The 20,255-nt window shown below is 40.8% G+C and overlaps 3 protein-coding genes across 3 annotated transcripts; 2 read left to right on the top strand and 1 right to left on the bottom strand.

The window, feature by feature from the left end:
• The first annotated feature begins 213 nt into the window (after positions 1-213).
• LOC149283309 (tRNA:m(4)X modification enzyme TRM13 homolog) lies at positions 214-5,973 on the top strand. Its single transcript, XM_089497699.1, has 11 exons — positions 214-390; positions 1,437-1,483; positions 1,580-1,646; positions 2,534-2,593; positions 2,931-3,000; positions 3,361-3,467; positions 3,742-3,909; positions 4,495-4,561; positions 4,640-4,714; positions 5,289-5,697; positions 5,796-5,973. Exons 1-11 carry the CDS (start codon positions 214-216, stop codon positions 5,971-5,973), a joined length of 1,425 nt encoding a protein of 474 aa, XP_089353825.1.
• Positions 5,974-6,110: 137 nt separating this feature from the next.
• LOC149283308 (leucine-rich repeat-containing protein 39-like) lies at positions 6,111-11,362 on the bottom strand. The gene is made up of 8 exons (XM_089497698.1): positions 11,238-11,362; positions 10,641-10,746; positions 9,291-9,447; positions 8,841-8,977; positions 8,113-8,258; positions 7,840-7,992; positions 6,723-6,868; positions 6,111-6,178 (listed from the first exon to the last, which is right to left on the bottom strand). Exons 1-8 carry the CDS (start codon positions 11,360-11,362, stop codon positions 6,111-6,113), a joined length of 1,038 nt encoding a protein of 345 aa, XP_089353824.1.
• A 3,776-nt stretch (positions 11,363-15,138) lies between these two features.
• Positions 15,139-15,780, top strand: LOC149283307 (cyclin-dependent kinase 5 activator 1-like). The gene has a single exon (XM_089497697.1). It carries the CDS (start codon positions 15,139-15,141, stop codon positions 15,778-15,780), a length of 642 nt encoding a protein of 213 aa, XP_089353823.1.
• Positions 15,781-20,255: the final 4,475 nt, after the last annotated feature.

Here is a 20,255-nt window from a genome sequence, read left to right as displayed (position 1 = left end):
GGAAAAGTCTCTCTTCTGCCCAATGTGTTACGTGCCGTGGCTGGCGTCGCCCGAGCGGACATATTTGTTTCTGGCAAAGAAGTGAACGTGGACTGTGAGCAGTAGAGTCGGGGTGGTAGGAAGAGAACTGCGGGGCATAGAGGCATAAGGGAAGGGCTGGTGTGGCTATACAGAAAGGTGAAGGCGTGGGTTCAGGTAGAGGCTGCAATGGAAATGCCGGGACCCCCGTTACCCGAAGGAACACACCGGGAGTCTTGTAAAGCTCCACGCCCTTCGGAGAACCCCATAGCCGGCAGATGCAGTTACTTTGTGCAGAGAAAGCGGAGGTTCTGTAAGATGGTTGTGTCCGAAGGGAAGAAGTTGTGTGGGGAACATGCAGAGAACGGGGAGGTACGGAGTCCACAGGGAGACGCGCGGGCTTTGAATTACAGATCTTTATTATTAAACATGCACACGATCGTTATACGACTGCAGCCATTATTTCCCATAAGTGATCCAAAATAAAAGGTCAATACGGTTGCCCTATTGGTTATTTACAGGCTGGGGTATTTAAACTGCCATGGGGAGCATTATGTTGGGTTGTACTGACCGAGAATGGTGTAAGAGGTGGCACTGGTTATGTCGGTACAGGAGAGGGTAGGGTGTAAGAGGTGGCACTGAGGATGAGCGCCCGTGTGAGAGGTGGCACTGCGGATGAGAGCGCCTGTGTGAGAGGCGGCACTGGGATGAGAGCGCCCGTGTGAGAGGTGGCACTGGTTATGTCGGTACAGGAGAGGGTAGGGTGTAAGAGGTGGCACTGAGGATGAGCGCCCGTGTGAGAGGTGGCACTGCGGATGAGAGCGCCTGTGTGAGAGGCGGCACTGGGATGAGAGCGCCCGTGTGAGAGGTGGCACTGGGATGAGAGCGCCCGTGTGAGAGGCGGCACTGGGGATGAGAGCGCCCGTGTGAGAGGCGGCGTTTAATTTAAGTGCAGGAGAGAATAATGTAACAGAGAAGATGCGGAGGGCGAGGTGAGCCTAACAAACTGTCCAGCGATACAGTGCTGCATATTAGCTATTCTCACCCAATACACATCTGTCAGAAAGGACACAAGAAATATCAATGAGCAGAACACACAAAGGACCCAGTCAAGGTGTATGCTATTTAGTTCTTTTAACTTTAAACACCGTGATGTTGAATGTAAAACAAGCACGTGACAGTCACCCACAATATTTATATCAGAGCACCCTAGAGGGCAGTTGCTCCTTGCCAGCTGCCAACCTCCACCCCAGACTGGACACGAATGCTTACCTGTAAAAGCGTTACATCAAGAGTGATGGGAGTTATAGTAAATACGAGGTCTAAAGGTCATATTTAAAGCAATACTGGATGATTTTCTCTAGTCTCATAAACACAGCTGGTTTGTTTAGTAATTGGTATCTATGCTCGTATTCAAGGAGCAGGGCAACAAGAAGCGGATTCCATGTCCTCTGGACCCCAAACAGTGAGTTAACAGACTTTTTTTTTTACTGGTTATTTATGAAGAATAATAATATTTTTTAATTTGTAAAATTTCCCATTCTCTACATTTTCTCCGTAGCACCGTGTACCAAGACCAGCTCCAAAAACACCTGAAAAAATGTAACTCCCGAGAGAAGCCTCAGCCGGTATGTAGGAACGAGTGATACCTCTTAATGTATCAACGTGAGCAGAACTAAAAACATTCCGTGAGATTGCGGTGTTTTTCATTCCGGCGTCTGAAGATTTGGTACAAATTGTGGTGTGATTATAAGAAATATTGGCATGATGGAAGCATCAACACAACATTGTTAAACCCACTTTCATATAAAAAATGGTGTCTTCTCTTGTTCCACTCGCTATAGGATGTGTTTTGATGAGGGTACGGGGGTAGCAGAGGCATTATTAAACACTCATCCACCAGAATAGCCAGAACACCGCCTTTTCCCACAGAAATCTTGAAGTGCTACCACCACTGCTAAGGATTAAGGGTAGGAATACGCAAGAAGGGCCAACAATGATCACCTTTTGCCTTTATATCCAGTTTTTATACATTGTTGTGTGTGCTTCATGTATTGCCTCATCCTGAAGAGTCCCATTAAGGACAAAACAGTTGTCCATAAGTGGCTGTCTGGCTCCAGCGCCTCTGTCCCAGGCTTTGTTTAAAGGATGTCTAGTACAACGGACATTTGCTCCAAGGGGTCCATGTATTATTGGAATATAGAGGCAAACAGGTGATCATTGTTGGCCTTATTTACCTATGCCTACCCTTACTGGTGGTGGCGCTGCACAATTTCTGTAGGAAAAGTAGGTCTTCTGGCTGCCCGGTGGATGTTGATGAGTGTTTAATAATGCCTATGCAACCACTTAATTTTAAGTGCTGGGGTTTCCATTACCTTTACCCCACCACAACGTATGTGATTAGGGTGTGTGTGCAAATTAAAGTCCCACCATTCCTAGCTAGTGGTTGGGTGGGGGTGTCAAACGGTCTATTGTCACCCTTGTAACCAGAACCCTTTTATATCTGTTCCTCAAGGTATTTTATGTGCAGGATTTAAATGCTGGACATTTGGAAGGTGACCCATGTGAGAAACAGGTACCTTTTTAGTTTTTTCTTCTTTGACTCAGAACTTCTTATATTTAAGTACATTGTCTGTCATGTCATCAGGTTGAATATTTACCTAAAATCCGTACATGGCTATTCTTAACCTGTATATCTCTTTGCACCCACCTACCAAACCATAACAAATAGTTCAAAAATAATGCAAATATTGCATCAGAAGCTGACTCAGGGCCCTCTTAATGTATAGTGAAGTCAGTGAGTTGAAACCATAATTCTCCCACGAACTAGTCTAGTAAAATCCATTTTGGTAATGGTTATTCAACATGCATGGCCATCTATCAGCGCTACAACTTCGACTTCTTGTGTTTAGGTAGCAATCAGTGCCCTTTCAAGAGAAGATCTTCAGAAGCTTACCGAGACACTGAAACGGGTCACTAATGGTGAGTCCAATAGCCAGATAATCCTGTACAAAATAAACTGCCCCAAAGGCTGGAAGTTCCAGTTATTCTGTCTTTTATTTCTTGTAGTAGTGCGGGGTCTGTGTGCTATCAGGGGTGAGCCTAGGGTTACGGGCGCATGGGTGCAGGATTTATTTGGCGCCCTCATTCACTCTAACATCATATACGTACACCATACGGCACACACACTCACTCACACTAACACCTAATATTAACACTCTAACACACATACACACTCTAATTCACCCCTACACAATCTTAATACCACTCAATCACACCCTTCAATTTTACTTGGATTTAAACACCGATTAAAGAAACCTTAAATGTGAATATGTTATCCAGATTTGGAACCCCCATTGCCAGACAAGAAACTCTGCCATTCGGCATTAGACGAAGCCTTGAGTGACCCTGTGAATGGAGACTCTGCTGCAAAACACCTAAAACAACAGGTCAGACGGCAAGAGATTCCTCCTATTTTAAGATGCGTCTCCTATAACCGGCAATAGAGCGTGGCTGGTGTTTTTTATTATGCTTTACTTGTGGTATTTGTGCAGACGCAGTATCATTACACTACACCTGTCGCTGTGAGTGCGAGTGGCAGTGTAGTAGTTAATGCTGTATTTTGTCTTGAGTGTTCTTTTGCAGGCTGAGGCAATGCCAACAGTAGATGCTGTTTTACAAAATTAAAACAAAACGTAATTACCTTTTTTTTTGTGTCCACAGGGGTCTATACTGGGTCACTTGGACAGTCTGGGTTTACTAGGAGGGTCTCTGTGTTTTGTGGAGTTTGGGGCAGGCCGAGGAAAGCTGTCTCACTGGGTGGACATTGCTACAGAAAACGCAGAAAACGTTCACTTTCTTCTGGTTGAGAGAGCGACTACTAGATTTAAGGTAGGGGGAATCCACAGGCTTCTTGTGCAAGAGCCAACGCTGTATTAATGGCTGTGCACCTACGTATATGTAATCACTGCCGCAGACATGTGTAACACAATATAACTCCACACTAGTTTCCAGTAACACAAAATCGATGTGCAAACATTTTGGTTTTCCCCAAAACCAATTTTTGTATTGCCATGGACAAAAGGTTTCTCTACGATTCCATGTCTGATCCCTGATCTATATTTCCTTATATATCTATATATATATATATCCCTTATCTATATCATATTTAATTCTTGTTTGTTTGGCAGCAGATATATATGTGCGTTCATGCAACCTGCATGTTGTTGGTGGACAATCTCTCCCAGCATGCAGAAGATATCTCGGGGTGCAGGTTGCTTTCGTCATTGTAGAGCTTTGGTGTCAAGCTGTTGAAACCACATTTGGATCCGGTTTTCTAGCTAGTGTCGTTCTGTATCTTATACTATATTAAGAATTATGTACTTGCATTGTATGCTAGCAGCACACAGCCCGGCCAAGTTTTCCCAGCCACAATGGTCAAGTGATTATAATGAATAATCCCATGTTTCACCCTAGGTGGATGGAAAGCAGAGAAATTCGACTTTTGAGAGGCTTCATATTGACATTCAGCATCTATGTTTAGGTTGGTGGGGCTTGAAACAGAAGGGTGGGATGAGTGATCGAGGGACAGTATGAGACTTGTAAAATGTCTTCTTCTCAGGTAAGGTCCCAAGCCTTGTTCAGAAGCAACTTCCGGTCATCGGAATTGGAAAGCACCTGTGCGGAGCAGGGACAGGTAGGAGGAAGATCTCGTAGAGGTTGCTCTTCCCCCACTATTAGTTTTGCTCTGTTTATACAACACATTGATAGTTCTGTAAATATAAATCAATTTTTTAAAATTGTGGTTTCACACTATATAGTAAGCACTTTAAGAAGCAAGCCGGTCCCATTTTTTTTTTTTCTTTTTATGCGTTTTTGGTTCCTTTTTCCGTGGACTCCAATACATTTTGCTACATAGCACACCCATTCAATACAATGTGGTCTTCAGTACGGGCTTAACAAGAAAATAGGGCTGGTGGGAACATATATGCAATAATTGCTCGTCTTTACATTAACACATAAATACTTATCTGCCTGTCACAGTGTTGCCCAAACGCATTAAAAAAAAGAACCTTCTATTATCAGAAAGCACATGCCTGCAGAAACAATACATTTTACGAACACAGTGCTTGTTTTTGAAAGATTAAAGACGTTCAATGTTGGGTTTTAAAGTGCTCTAATCAAAGCATATAACAGCTGAGTTTTCCTTTAAAATGGGGTTTTGTTTTATTTCTGGCTGTAAATTTACAGGCAATGTTTCGTTGTTGCAGACCTAGCACTGCGCTGTCTCATGCAGGCTCATTCTTCTCCCTTGGGAGAGCCTCAGTGTAAACGTTCCAGAATGAATCCTGATGCTTCAAACTGTGCAAAAGAAGACGAGTCCGTACCAAGTCAGCAAAATCCAGTGGCGGGGATTGTAATTGCCCTGTGCTGTCACCATCGTTGTGACTGGCAACACTATGTGGGACGAGAGTTCTTCCAGAATTTGGGCCTTGGACAAAGGGAATTCAACTATTTTCAACGCATGTCCAGTTGGGCAACTTGTGGGACTAGGAAGTCTCTTCCAGATACGTCACATGTCAGTGAGCATGGTGCAACAGAGGGTAGAGAAGATGAGGATGAGGATGATGATGATGGAGGGCAGAGAATGCCAAGCTTTAACTCGGAGACTGAGCAAGGGTGAGAGAACCTCAGGTTTATGCCTTTCTGCAAAAATCTGCATGCATATTATTGTTGGCCTACACCATTTCTACATGTCCTATCTGTTTGGTTTTCAGGCTTCTGACGGTTGAAGAGCGGGAGAATTTAGGGCGTCTTTGCAAACTACTGATAGACCGTGGGCGCGTGGATTACTTGCGCGGGATGGGATATGAAGCCGCTCTACAGTATTTTACAGATCCAGAAGTGTCTCTAGAGAATGTTCTTCTCACAGCTGTACCTAATACATCCAGCTAAGCCGCGCAACGCGGGCCGCAGTCAGAGACATGTTATGTTCTTACATTTCTTCATCATGCGGTGCAGGAAGCGGGTTGAGTAATGTGTTAAACTTGAAATCAAAGGCACTTTGGTGACTTTAGATTCAACATGAAACGTTAAGACAACAACTTACGGGTCAAAGTGCTGTTCTGTGCTCTGCCTACATAGATTACATCACAAGGTACTTTAACATAATTGAAAATATCATGTAATGTTGATAAGATTTGTCCAACGCCAATGTGTCTTCTTATTGTCAAAGTGTCCCAGAGATGTTTTCCTGGATAACTGGCTCAGTCAAGCATCACTACGTTCTCAAAATCTTTTTATAAATTCAAGTTCTCAGCTTTGTCCTACTTGGGCAGCGTCTGCGTGTCCTGAAATATATTATGTATTTATTGTTTGGGTTTTTTTTAATACTTTTTAAAAATGAGCACATTGACATGCAATTATGTTTTTATGACCAAGGCAACATGACATGGTTCATAAATTATTATTTTTTGTTGTGTAATTTTATAGTTGGATCTGGAAATTGCTCTTTTGTTTGCATAAAGCAACTTTTTATTCAGTTTCCTGTGTAATTTTATTGGCATCAATAGTCAAAAAATAGATTTCATGTATTAGAAACATGTAAGTGTGATTTGCCCTACTATGTATAGATGTTTGCATTGGTAGGATGAAGAATATAGGGGCAAATCTGATAATGTATTGTGTATAAGTACAAGACCTACCTGTATAACCAGAGCTCAGGGACATTTCTATATATTTGTTCATAAATTGCAGCCCAAATAATTCCCTCTCATCTTCCGCTTCTTCTTCTTCACATGGTGACAGAATCACTTCAAGCTCCAGAGGGTTATCTCTGAAGTTGACAAACCTGCCAATGAAAGCCACAATGTTAATTTATGAACCCAAAACCAGAGATGGGTCATGAATTTTCCCTCTGGTAAACAATATACTCTCTGAGGACCATCCATGGCTGGAGCGTCCCTTAAGTGTTTGCTATGCAAGGTTATATGTGGAGTTGCATGATTAAAAATCTTCAGTACGCATATGACAGCTTCATATCACGACTTTCTCTGATCATGTCATCCTCCCCTGCCCCAAACGCCCTTATAGACCTATGAGTGCATGTGATGCTGCCGTATACAAAGGTACTGGTATCCATGCACATAAAGCATGCTCGCCGTCTTTTACCTTTTTTAGTTTTTTTTTTAGGTTTTGTATTTTTTCTAATTATGTTCACTTTGTTTCACTGTTAAATATGGTTTAGGTGGCTATTAATTTTTTGCAAAAACTGTCCTATTGTTTCAGTGTTTGTGTTCGCTCTCGTAGATCTAAAGTATTTGAACTATTTTATATACTATTATAGAAACTCTAGGTGCGTGGTGGTCAGTTGCCCACCTCAGTAGTGCAACGTTCCAAGACCCCATCATCACTGTTCCATCTTTCTACCTGTACCTGATCCTGATAGTCAGCATTGTTGCTATATCACTAGATTTAGATTTTATGGTGTTTTATATTTTTGTTATGGCTAGAGGAATAGCAAACACACCGCTGATGAGGACTGTGAAGGCCAACTCATATCCCTGAGGTTTTTGGTTCTTTCATGCAGAGGATATTTGCTCCGTATTTAGGATGTAGACAGATATGATGTGCCAATGAAGACTTTTTTCTCTCCAATGGAAACAGAGGTAAAATCTGAGACTCTTGTCAGGATTGTTTTCCTGGTTGAATTATACATATGGATGTATTTTCTGCCTCCAATGACCACTAGGTTAGTGGCTCACATCTCAAAAATAGTATGGTGACTGGATCTCTACTTTTGTGAAAGTCTCTTGTCTGTACCTGAGGTTTTGTAGTCTCTGCAGGCACGGTGGGATTCCTCTCATCTTGTTGTTGCTTAGAACCAATGTGCTGAGGTTCCTGAGGCCAGCAATTGAGTCTGGGAGCTGGGAAATCTCATTTCTCTGAAGCCATAGCGCCTGTAAACTCTGCATTCTATGGAAGAGGAGCCAGCGTGTAAGTTTCAAGATCTTTGGCAGGATCCCCATTTGCTCCAGGACATAATGGTGCATACTCCAAAATCCAAAGTAAAAAAAAAAAAGGCATCACAATCACCTGTCTATATATGCGGGCAGTTCTTGCAACTTGTTACTGCCCATGTCCAACCACTCCAGAGCTGGCAGCTCCAGCACCACACTTGGGATGCTGATAAACTGATTCATATTCAAGTCCAGGTGAAAGAGGTGTTTGAGGGAACTGAGCTAGGAAAAACAATAAGAGATCAGTACGTTTGCAAAATAGACTGACGGAACTCTGTCTATTATCACTTGATCTATACACGCCACTGAGCTGTATTACTTTAGCAAAAGCACAGTATACAGGGCAAGATCTTCTCACGGAACAACACAGGAGGAGGTTGGGTTTTTTTACATCTATTTTCTCTATATGTTATTAGATACCCAAGTGGTCTGTCTTAATGTATAAGCATTGGCATTGAGAGGGAGCTGGACATGTTGCGCCCAGGGCCAGCTTAACTACTCAGAAGACTACAGAGAAGCGTATGTTTTAGGTGTCAGAGAAGGTAAGGCTAAAGGTCAGCTCAGTCTACGATTATTGTTTCTTGTTCATTGTTTTCAATGATAATCTTGATAATTATCAAGTAAAAAATATTCATTTTCTGTTGGTCCCACCATTCCTCCCAGTCCATACTGTACTGTAGTTAGATCTCTGTCAACCTAAGTTACCGAAATCCTGAAGCTTGCAACCTTGCATACCTTGAGTTCTTAATTTAAAGTCTAAAATGTACTTAACTGGCATTTTGACACATTATGGTGTCCTCCTACCTGTGATGGGAGCTCAGATATATCTCTGTTCACTGCAAGGTCCAGCCTTTCCAAACTCTCACAGGAACCCAGCTCCACGGGAACCTTTGAGATACGGTTATAACTGAGCAGGAGCTCCCGGAGCTTAGTCAGCCTTCCTGGGAAGAGGAACATGAGAAGTGCTCTTATAATTCAGAGTAGAACACATCAGAGTAGAACACTTACTAGTCTAAAATACAAACGATATGTAAATATGTACATCTCCAAACTGTATTCTTATAATTAACTGGGCCTACTTATCATGCTAAACATTAGAATTCTGTCATCCCACCTGTGTTATGCTGCAATTGTGGATCAATACAATGTCCCATCAGAATTACCATTAGGCACAAAAGTCAGAAAAATATTTACCATTTTACTGTCCTTTAGTTGTAAAACGCCATTATATACTGTAACCTGTCGGGGACTCACCAATCTCTCGTGGTATTGTACTTATTTGATTTCGTGATAAATCTAGGACAAGTAAGTTAGTAAAGTTTGCAATGAATGTGGGTATGATGGTCAGTCCTGTGCGGTGTATTTGCCACTCTTGGAGTTGCCGGATCTTCACTAAACAAGCTGGTAGTGTCTGAAACACATACAGTACAACATTATTACAGTAATGATTGTAAATACCTTGCCTAGAACAATTAATTTGCAGGAGCTCCACGGTACTAACTCCTAATCTTTGCCAGAGTTTCTAAGGTGTGATCCTCAATTATCAAGTTGCATTGTAATCCTTATTGCTTGGTAATTATTTCAAATACAGTTCTACATGATACTTCTGCTACAATTTCTTTTTAAAAATGAACACACTTTTCTTACAATCGTATGCAAATATCTACTCCTATATGAATGTTTATTTTCTATTATTTTGTGGCAAAGCAATTACAAATAGTTGCAGAGATGCTTACTATCTGTAAGAAAACTGCTCTAGTTTTTAATTTTTAACCCATGTTGAAGGAACATTACCTAAAAAAAAAATTTTGTTTTGCATAAAAATGTGTAACGTAAAACTGTCAAAAAATATTTTCTAACATACAATGGCAAGAAAAAGTAAGTGAACCCTTTTGAATTATCAGCATTTATGTATAGATTTGTGTTAAAATATGATCTACATATAAATTAGAATAGTGAACAAAAATCTGTTTTAACTAATAACACACACATTATTGTGCATATTGAATACATTATTCAAACATTCAGAGTGTGGGTTGGAAAATGTATGTGGACCCCTCAGCTAATTACTTCAACAAAACCTAATTGGAGTCAGGAGTTAGCAAACCTGGAACTTAGTCAATGAAATGGGATTGGAGATGTGTTTTAGAGCTACTTTGACATAAAAAACTAAAACATTTCGAGTTTGAGTTTGCTATTCTAAAGAAGCATCTGCTGATATAATCCATGCCTCACAAACATATATCTCAGAAGACTTACAATCAAGAATTCTTGACTCGCATTAAGCTGGAATGGGTTACAAAGTAATCTCAAATTACTTTAGTTTAAATAGTCAGCAGTCCACAGTTAGACTTGCTTAATTTTTTATAAATGAAGACAATTTAGTAATATGACTACTCCCCCTAGAAATGGACGCCCAGCCAAGATTTTGGTTGGATTTTGGACCCATGTTTAATGTTCCAGGCCTTCTGAAAACCACCATCTTGACACAAATATTTGCATTGATTTAGATTGAATGTATGACCTAATTCACAATGCCAGTTGTTAAGAAATCAAGATAATAATAATTATCCACATTTTTATTCTCTATAATGTAGAGGTTACCTTCCACTCTTCCTTTTCAATCCTTAGAATTAATCTTCCATCTTCGTTACAAACCTTCTCCTTCAATTTGGACAATTGAATACGGTTTTCCCACAGGTGAGATATTCTGTGAGATCAGACTAATGTTAGGGGGATTCTATTACATTCTAAGCCTTTTTTTATCTCCAATATCAAATTCATGTCACTATCGCCATCAGGTGTGTCCAAAACAGGCTTAGCAGCAGGCACTTTCAGTGCTTTAGACAGGGTTTAGAAGAATATTAATTTAATGTTTCCTTGCCACACACTCTGTCCATGTACCAGTGATACAATGTACACCCTTCACCCCATGTCATGTAGTCTGTCTCTCTCTTTCACAATGAAATATTTGTGCTGTCCCACCCTTTCACTATGTAGGGTGGCTAGACCCATTCCCTGGTCATAGCCACAGGAGAGCAGCTGCTGTGGGTAGTCAGTCCCGAGAAATTCCCAGGAATGCATAGAGGCAAACTAGATGGCTGAGCTGTTAGGGAATGTTGCCATGAGGTTCTGTTCTATGTTCGAGGACATCTGATCACTAGGTATACATTAAAGGTATTTGCCAGTAAAGCCACTTACTCTCCCACTGCAACCTTTTTTCTTTGCTCTTTCTCTGCTTTTAGCTCCTCTTGATGCTTCTGGATCCTGCCTTCCCACAAAGCTCTCATACCAGAGATAGACCCAAAACAAAGTGCAGCTGTCATGTTCACTCCTTGGTCCCCAATGCCAATATCTGAAAACTGGGAAAAACAAAACTGCAAAAGATCCAAGAAAAGTGCTAACATAATGTGGTTTGTCCACAAAAAAGTGGTGGTGTAACAACCAAAGGGACAATAAGTCATGTCTACAGTTAGGTTATTTACACGGTAATGTCACCAGAGACCCCAAACCTGGATACTTGCCCTAAAACATACAATAGTTTGTGACATTTGTATAATTTATTTGGCATAGCATTTATTATTGGTATAGAATAATGTAAACAACCCATCACACTGTGTCTATTAAAGTTGATGTTGATCCATCACCAATAAGGTCACTCAATCCATACCCCTTCTATATTGCTCTAGTTGTCTATAGGAACAAACCATGTATTCTAGTACTCGAATGACAACATTTAATAAACGTACTATTGCTTTCATTAGCAATGTCCATCAGCAAAATCTTAGAGAGTATGTGGCATCGATAAAGACAGACTAGGTCGGAATGGTTCTTGTTCCTATATTATATGTGCTGGATTTGACGTTTCTGGTTGTTTGAATGGTGTTTCTATTACATTGTCCTACAACACTAAAAGCCACCATGATGTGCATTGAAAATTGTATAAAACCCTTATACAACTAACGTAGAAATAGATTACAAAGTCACACAAAGTATCATCAAAGCCCAGCCCCCAGGACACGCCTCTAACCACACCCCCAATATAAAACGTGCTATTGGAAGCTGTAGGCAGTACGCTCAACTGGCCCAGGAGTATCATCACATGTCTCTTGGACACTTAATTATTATATCTTGATCTAAAGTGATCACCCCAATCAATTACAGGTTAAAATGTAATAACGGAATGTAATAATAACTGTCATTGCTTGTGCGTGAAAAAAAGTAACTAACTCACCAAGATCAGTGCAAGGATTTAGTCTCCCGTCCAGTGCAACACACTAGGATTCATGCACAACCAAAATCTGTGTGCAATGCAATCAAAATCCTTGTTAGATAGAGTCAGTATCTCCAGAGTAACAGGATCCATGCATTCTGAGCGCTGCATGGAATCTTTTGCGGAAGGGTCTGGAAATCCATGCCTTTATAACAATCCAAGATCCGTGATAAAGTTCAGTGATCTGTCCCCTTTAACAAAGAGAATTTGTGTGAGATTGCAGAGTGTGAAGCACAACACGTGTCTTTAAAGAGTTTGAGAAGTCCCTGCAGACGCTGTTCTGAGCCCTCAGTGAAAGAATGTCATCCATCCTTTGAATGTGAGACGTGACCAGCTGAAAATAGCTGCGCGATTCTACAGACCCCGTGACACACAAGTGGCATCTGGGAGCCATTCGATTTATTTCTATGCCAGCATTTCAAATGGCCAAAGGCGGACATTTTTTGGTTTACCGGGTGTGGTTAGAGGTCTTTACTGGGACTTTTTGGGTGACTTTGTGACCTATTGAATAAGGCATTAAAAAGAACAATGTGTTTTAGTTACACAATATGATTTATAAACACATTTCGTGTTGTTTCTATGAATATTATTGGGAAATATATTATTTAGGGTGAAATAACACTCATAACCAGCTAACTTGATGACCTCCTACAAAACATCATGGGAGGAAAGAGAGACAGGCATTTAGGTCTTAAAGAGGGACACTTGGAAGGTATTCTGTAGAGGATTTTGTAGACCAGTGATCTCAGAATGATGTCATGATGCAAAGCACGACGACTCCATACATCAAATCATTTTCCCAAAACCTTCAAACAAACCGTTTGGGTTTTTTATATCCTCAAGCCCCACGGATTTACATCACGCATTTCCAGAACTATAATCTTTTATTTTACCCCAGCTTTTATTGAGATTGGTTATTATCTGTATGTCCAAAGTAAACATAATACTGACCAATAATCTTCAAAAATTTACTGAAGCCATTTGAGATTGATTCTCCGAATGCCCTGTATGCATGCGCTGATCTTGGGCAAATAGGAGCATCTAGGTGCAAAACCTTATTGTTTTAATGGATAAATTTACTTTTTTGGCCTATTCCTTTCTCTTTACATTTGAAGTGATCCATATTACTTTAGGGATACTGGTAAGAGCAGCAGGTATGGTAAGTGACCAGCAGATGGCATCGTACTTCATTGTGATAAAAGTAGAAGCCTTCTCCGCCACCCATTATGCTGAGACTGGGGGTCTGGACCTAAGAGTTTCTAGGAAGTTGACTCTCTTCTGGCTGATTTTTGATAAAGGGAGCGACAAACCACATCAAAGGCAAGTCTCATAGGAAAGGAGAGCCCTTTTGGGGAGCATTCCTCTTCGGGAAGACGCCAAAGCCTTTAATTGTGTAATATAATATAGAGCCTTTCAAAAATCCCTAATTTGGTATTAGTACTTTTTATTTATGAAATAATTATATTTATAACATCCGATACAATCACAGTAAATTTTGTAAGATTTTGGTGGGACAGTCGCAATTTTGGGACTCTGCCCTGCTTTGCCAGGGCTGTAGGAAGGGTGAAGCGAGAGAGGCACTCGCCTCGGGCGCAGCTGCGAGGGGGCGCAGAGCCGCCCAATCAGCTGGCTGCAGGACTGGTTGGGGACGTCTTCCCCGCGCATCTATAGCCACATGGGAATTGTAATTCACAGCTAAGATCTGTAGCTTTATCTACTGTTAACTGCACTTCCCATGATGCTCAGCCAGCATCATGGAAGTAATATGTCTGGGTGAGCCTCATGGGAATTCAATTCAATGTGTTGGTTATTTTTAATATGCATGATTGCAGCCGCAACTTTGTAAAGTGCAATTGCTTGTACTGGTGAGCTGCACGAGAGCGATTTAAAAAAAAAAAAAGTGTGTCCTTCTTTCACATTTTGAAATGTTGGGAGGAATGCTGCTTACTGTGGCAATGAAAGAGCGATTTCGCCCCACTGTGGACATGGTACACGGAAGAAGACCTGATCACCCTACAAAGAAGAGAACCAAAAGGTACTTGAAGAATGGGGAATGATCATCTCGGATGCCTCATCCCAACACAAGATGACACCCACCCTCAGATGCTAAGCAGAATGTGCATAAATTTATATATTATGTTATAAATAATTATTATTTATGTTTTTCAGAACAAACATTAACTATTTAATACCAGTGTCAAAATAACATAATGTAAATGTACAGATACACGATGCTGTCACTAATAGTATACACTGTGTGCATAATTGCTAGGCAAGTGAGTATTTTGACCATATCATTTTTATGCATATTTTCCAACTCTAAGCTGTATAACCTTGAATGATTATTGGTTTTAAGCATATCAGGTGATGTGTATTTGTGTAATGAGGGAGATTGTGGCCTAAGGAGATGAACACCCTATGTCAAGGTGTGCATAATTGGTAAGCAAAATGGGCAGAAAAAGAGATTTTGTTGGAAGGATGCAACACTCTTGAAATTTAGTTGCATAATAATTCTGCACACTAATAGTTGCCCAATAATTGTGCACACGTAGATATTTTCCTAAGAAAGCCACAACCTTACTTTTACTTTCTTATATATTCAGGTTTAAGGTTAACATTTTGGATTGGTGGAGAGCACTGTAGTTAGGTAGCTTACATCTAATGATGTCATAGGAAGGAGAACAATGAGTGCATCTTTCCAGGGTTCTGTAACTCTCAGCCAGAACGTACAAGTGCTACCAAGGCATAGTTCATAGCTTTAACCAGCTGAGAGTTTCTTCGCAGCAGTGAATTTATTATCCATGTCTATGAGCCACCGCTGTTGACTGTATGGCTTCCCAGAACAATATGGGCAGAACACTCAAGAGGCTGTCTTCATTCATCTCAGACCTGCCCTTGAAGCTGTTTGCGGGTGTCTTGTTCAAGAAGCGGCGACAAGAAGATGAACCTGATAGCAGCTCCCAGAGAAACACCTCCGATACCGAAAATGTGCCATCTTACTCGGTGGTGGAGCCGGCTTCTGCCAGCCAAGCGCTAATGTGGTTTGGCAAATTTGTCTGCCACAGGTGTTTTAGAATAACAACATTTCTTAAACCCTCGGACCCTGTCCGTTGGCTGCAAAACGTGGACAGAGCCCTCTTTCTCCACAAATGGCAGGACACACCATTCTTGACACTGCCAAACGTGGTCTTCCTCTACTTGGTATGTAGAGATGTTATATCTTCGGACCTGGTCAGCAAGATGGAGTTAAAGGCAGTGTTGATGACTTGTCTCTACGTCTCCTGTTCCTATGTTGGCCCTGAGGTAACATACCCGGCCAAGTTCTTCCTGGTGGACAGCTGGACGGACGATTTCTGGAACCGCTGCCTTACGGTTATTGGAGCAATGAGTGAGAAAATGCTGCTCATCAACACTGACCCAGAATATTTTGCTCAGACCCTGGAACATCTGAAGGCTGAAGGTGGAAGGTGATGAAAGGAGAATAGGACTGATGGATATATACACTGATGTTGTATATATATATATATATATTGTTGTTGTTCTCTAATACCGGAGAACAGTATACTGTTTACTTAATTAAAAAAAAAATATAGAAAAACCCCAATGAGTCATTTCTATTATAGCGGAATAGGGAAAATGGGTATGGCTGTATTGGTCTATAGTTATAGGCAATCTTTTGTTACAAACTCACAGATAAAGATGTAGAGACACGTACGCTTCTGGGACCTCAGAGGTCTTCCCTTCAGATGAGTTGAGTTTCCATCAGTGGTTAAGTACATTGACAAACAGCAACACATATTGGCACTAGGCTTCGATGTAACATAAGGAAGTTTTACTTTACTGAGAGGGTGATAGATAAATGGAGGAGCCTCCCTGCAGGTGTGGTACAGATAAGGAAATTTAAATATCAATCGGATAGGCAGATGGTAAAGAGTCTGAGACAAGGCCAGGAACTATTCAGAAAACATCAATTCTGAAGACCGTGACTCAGTAATGCTTCACTATGGAAGCTGTTAAAGAACAGAAAGCGCTGGTTGTCCCCGACAGATCCAAGTACAACAGATTTCAGAATAATACATAATCCTTTACGATCATGATTATTTCAGGTATTAATTGGGAAAGTGAGAGGACCGGGATGGACGCCTTTAATTTAACTTGTTTGTGGTTAGTCTTAAAAGAAGATATATTTTTCCATATAAAAATAATCTAAATTAGAGTTTGCATTCAGGCTCCACCACAATGCTTCTGACAGGCCTCCAGGCTAAACTCTATAGGGTGACCGAAAGCCTTTTCCACTAGGGGTACACGTAGGGGCACAACCACAGGGCCCTGGTGCAAGGAGACAGGAACAAGTGGTCGCAGGAGTCACCACGGGCTCCCTAGAGGCATGGCCCCTGTAGCAGTTTCAACCGCTGCAACCCCTGTAGTTACACCACTGGTGATGTGGTAAATACATAACAATAATAAAATGAATCAATATCCTTAATGGGTATGATGCACAACCAATGTATGCCTAGACCCATTTTTAATGACGATGGGGCCTTCAGCAAGCCTCCCCTACTATGTCTTCCCCAGTAGCCCGCTCGCCCGTGCAGTCATGCCTGCTTCTGAGTGTCTGGTGTTGTGACTAGTATTGCCATTTCAATCATTTAGATTGAACCAGGATACCTCTAAATTTTACGTGCTGCTGTCCATCACTTATAGTAGCATGGGGCAGTATGGGCGAAGAATATCAATTACTTAATTAAGTTTGTAGATCCTCCATATCGCATGGAAGCACTTTGTATGTCGTGGTCGGAAACATGTAAGCATGAAACAATAGCTCTTGTTAAGTCAGGCTGTTAAGGGAGCCCACGGGACAGTTGTGTTGGCCCCGCAATGTAAGCCTGGGTGAAGGACAGTTGTCCCTTTTCCTTCATTAAAGATGGATCCAGTGTTCCCAGCAACAAATAAGAATGAGGAAAAAAATGTACATGATTAAAAAGGTTAAGCCATAGTTTATTAATTGTTCAGGATTTAAAGATCTGCAGTCGTGTTTATTATTTCACTAATCTGTGGCTTAGCAGGAGATTTACAGTAAAATGAAACTTTTTTTATTGATCAACTTCACTAATGTGTATCGTTGTACCAAAGGCAGGTTGTGCTACTCACAGTATCCTGCATATACAACGCACAGGGCAAACAGAGAATGATTCTGGAACAAGTATTCTGCATACGTGTCGGAATTTGGACTCCACACACTCCTGCTACAGCAACACATTGCTCTCGGTGACACAGGACCCAGCACCACATAACACACAAGCTTGTATCTCTCGTACCCCAACTCCCTGACTGCCGACTTTACTAGATCCGCGAGCTGCAGGGCCCTGCGATGGCTGTTTGCTGCATCATATCTACTGTCCTGCAGCTCTTGGTCCAGAACAGACTTAATTACTCTTGATGCCTCTTCGGCTGAAAAGCATTTCTTAGGTTGCGGTTGGAGATCTGTTTCTGGGATAAAGAAATGTTTGTTCATAGGTTCTGTTGCCAGACGACTTCTGACTTTGGGATGATCCTGAGTGATGGTCTTCCTTTTCCTCCCTGAGTCATTACTTTGCTGTTGGTTGATACTCAGGGAGGACTCCCACTCACTCCTCTTCTGATGGGTCTTTGGTTTGTTGGGGTGCATCCAGCGTCTGGGTTCAAGATCCTGACTTGGATCCATCTTTCAATCGCTCAATGATAAAACCTGTAATTGGAGCCTCTGTGTTAATTAACATGCCGGTGTGCAAACAGGCAAAGTACATTTACCTTACATACTAGGTAAAAATAATTGGTAGGCGTCGTATTTTTTTTTGTAGATGCTAGTAAGTTTCAAAAGGACAAAAAAGCTATGTTGATGCATCTTTTTTAATATATATATATATATATATATATATATATGCATAAACTAATTAAAACAAATGTTTGCAGACCTACATCTGCCAAATAGTTGATTCACATTAATATTTATTATATTTAATAATATATATATAATAATATTGACTATATACCGGTAATTTACTGATTTGTATACCAAATTGCCTGGATTTGGGAAACTTGCTTGCTAAGGAAAACCAAACTAGGACTCAGACATAATCTGTAAGATCGCCAGTTACTGACCCTCCATCAGGCTTCTTGTTTGGAACATCAGGCTTGGATCTATTATCGTTGGGAAAGGCAGGTCCATAGAATTGTAGCAGTAAAGATCAAGGATTGGGACATCAGTAATTATTATTACTACAAACTATCCATGAACTAGACCTGGGTCCTAACAAGCGCCAGAAGTTCACATATACAAACCTATTTCTAAACTTTCTGCAGAGGACTTTGCCTGGGACAGCCCTTCATATGGCACAGTGCAGTTGGTGAGATCTTCTCATCATTCCTATCTAAGAACTCATAGTTTAGTAAATACCAGGGTTCATCGCTTTATTCTGTTTAGGAAATCCTAAATTGCTGAATAAAGAAGACTACAATTTAGAGAGGCCACCAAAATATTATAAACATCTATTTAGACAAACATTACTAAGCTTTTTAACGCTAGCAGATCTGTCATTTTATTCTTTCCTTTGGAAGTTTCAGACTAAACAACGCACAACCTTGCAATTAACTAAATGCAATTTAATGTTCCTGGCACAAATTATAAGTGAAGCAAAATTTTGTGGCTAAATAATTACTTTTGGGTTCATTAGTACTCGGCATTGTGTTTCTAATAATGCTTTTAGGTACAAAAGTGTTACATTCAGCAGAATAAAATGGGAGAGCATCTTTAACATACCGAGCATACAAGTGGCAAATAATAGAGCTTTTAACACCGAACACACCAACCATTCAATTTTTTTTTAAATGAGGGTATAACTTCTAAACCCTTTTTAAAAAAAAAATAAATCTAAGAACACATAAGGCAGCTTTCAAGAATGAAAGAACTCTTCTTGATTAAGAGTTGTCCATATGCCTCTTTCGTATTTGGCGTATTTGCTATCGCCCTGTATGTATCGCCTATGTATCAGGTAAAAAAAAAATGACAACTGAGTGAAGCCTAAATAACTTCATGAGTTGTGATACCTTTAAAGTTCTCTTCTGATGAGTTTCTGTATTTGTAGCGCTTGCTCCTCTCTATCCTTCTTCCAGACAGGATTCTCCTTTCTATCTTTATCGTTCTCCTTTCTATCTTTATCGTTCTCGTTTTTTCATAGTATCCTTTACTGTTTGTTTTCCCCTTCTGCCATCCAGTCCCCCTCCGTGTGTATTCTCGGCCCCCACCATACTAGTGCCAGTTTTGTGTTCTCGTATCGCCAAATAAACCTGCCCCTTTCTAGAATTGCATTTTAACCTCACATTATGACGTTGCCATGTAACCGTGCCGCCGTCCTCCCACCATCCACACAATAGACTCCCTTCCTCCCCCCCAGGACACATTAAAAGCAAGCAATAGTCAAAGCTTAATTAATAATAATTATTACAAAAAGAAGTGGCACTGCGGCTCCGAGAAAACAACAGTCAGGCACTCCTAAAACTTTGACTTCTGGCTTGTAAATAACTTTGAGGTTGTAATGTTTCTTCTTTATGAATATACGTTGTGTTGTCTCATTTCGGTTAACCCTCAACTTGTAGCCAAACATTTATAGGAAGGACGGGATGCTTTATTTTTAAAAGCTGAACACAATAGTAAACTTTAGTTCCTCTTGTAAAGCATTCCTTTTACGCTGTTTGCAATGTAGCAAGAAACCTTTTTTCATGTATTTTCAGATCGGTTTAAATCTTAATATAACCAAGTGGAACATGCGGTAAGTTTGGTGAATGGATGGCACTCTCCATCCACCACACATAACGCAAAGTATTACTATGTGCGCATCTCAAATAATCACATCCTCTTCCAGATTTGCCTTCACAGAAATTAGACCTATTATGCACACCACCAAATA

This window comes from Sceloporus occidentalis, unplaced genomic scaffold (assembly GCF_023333645.1).
Source record: "Sceloporus occidentalis isolate IW3139 unplaced genomic scaffold, rSceOcc1.0.p SCAF_106, whole genome shotgun sequence".
NCBI classification, from domain to species: Eukaryota; Metazoa; Chordata; class Lepidosauria; order Squamata; family Phrynosomatidae; genus Sceloporus; species Sceloporus occidentalis.
Note: the sequence above shows the minus strand (reverse complement) of the source record. Positions and strands in the feature narration are given on the sequence as shown.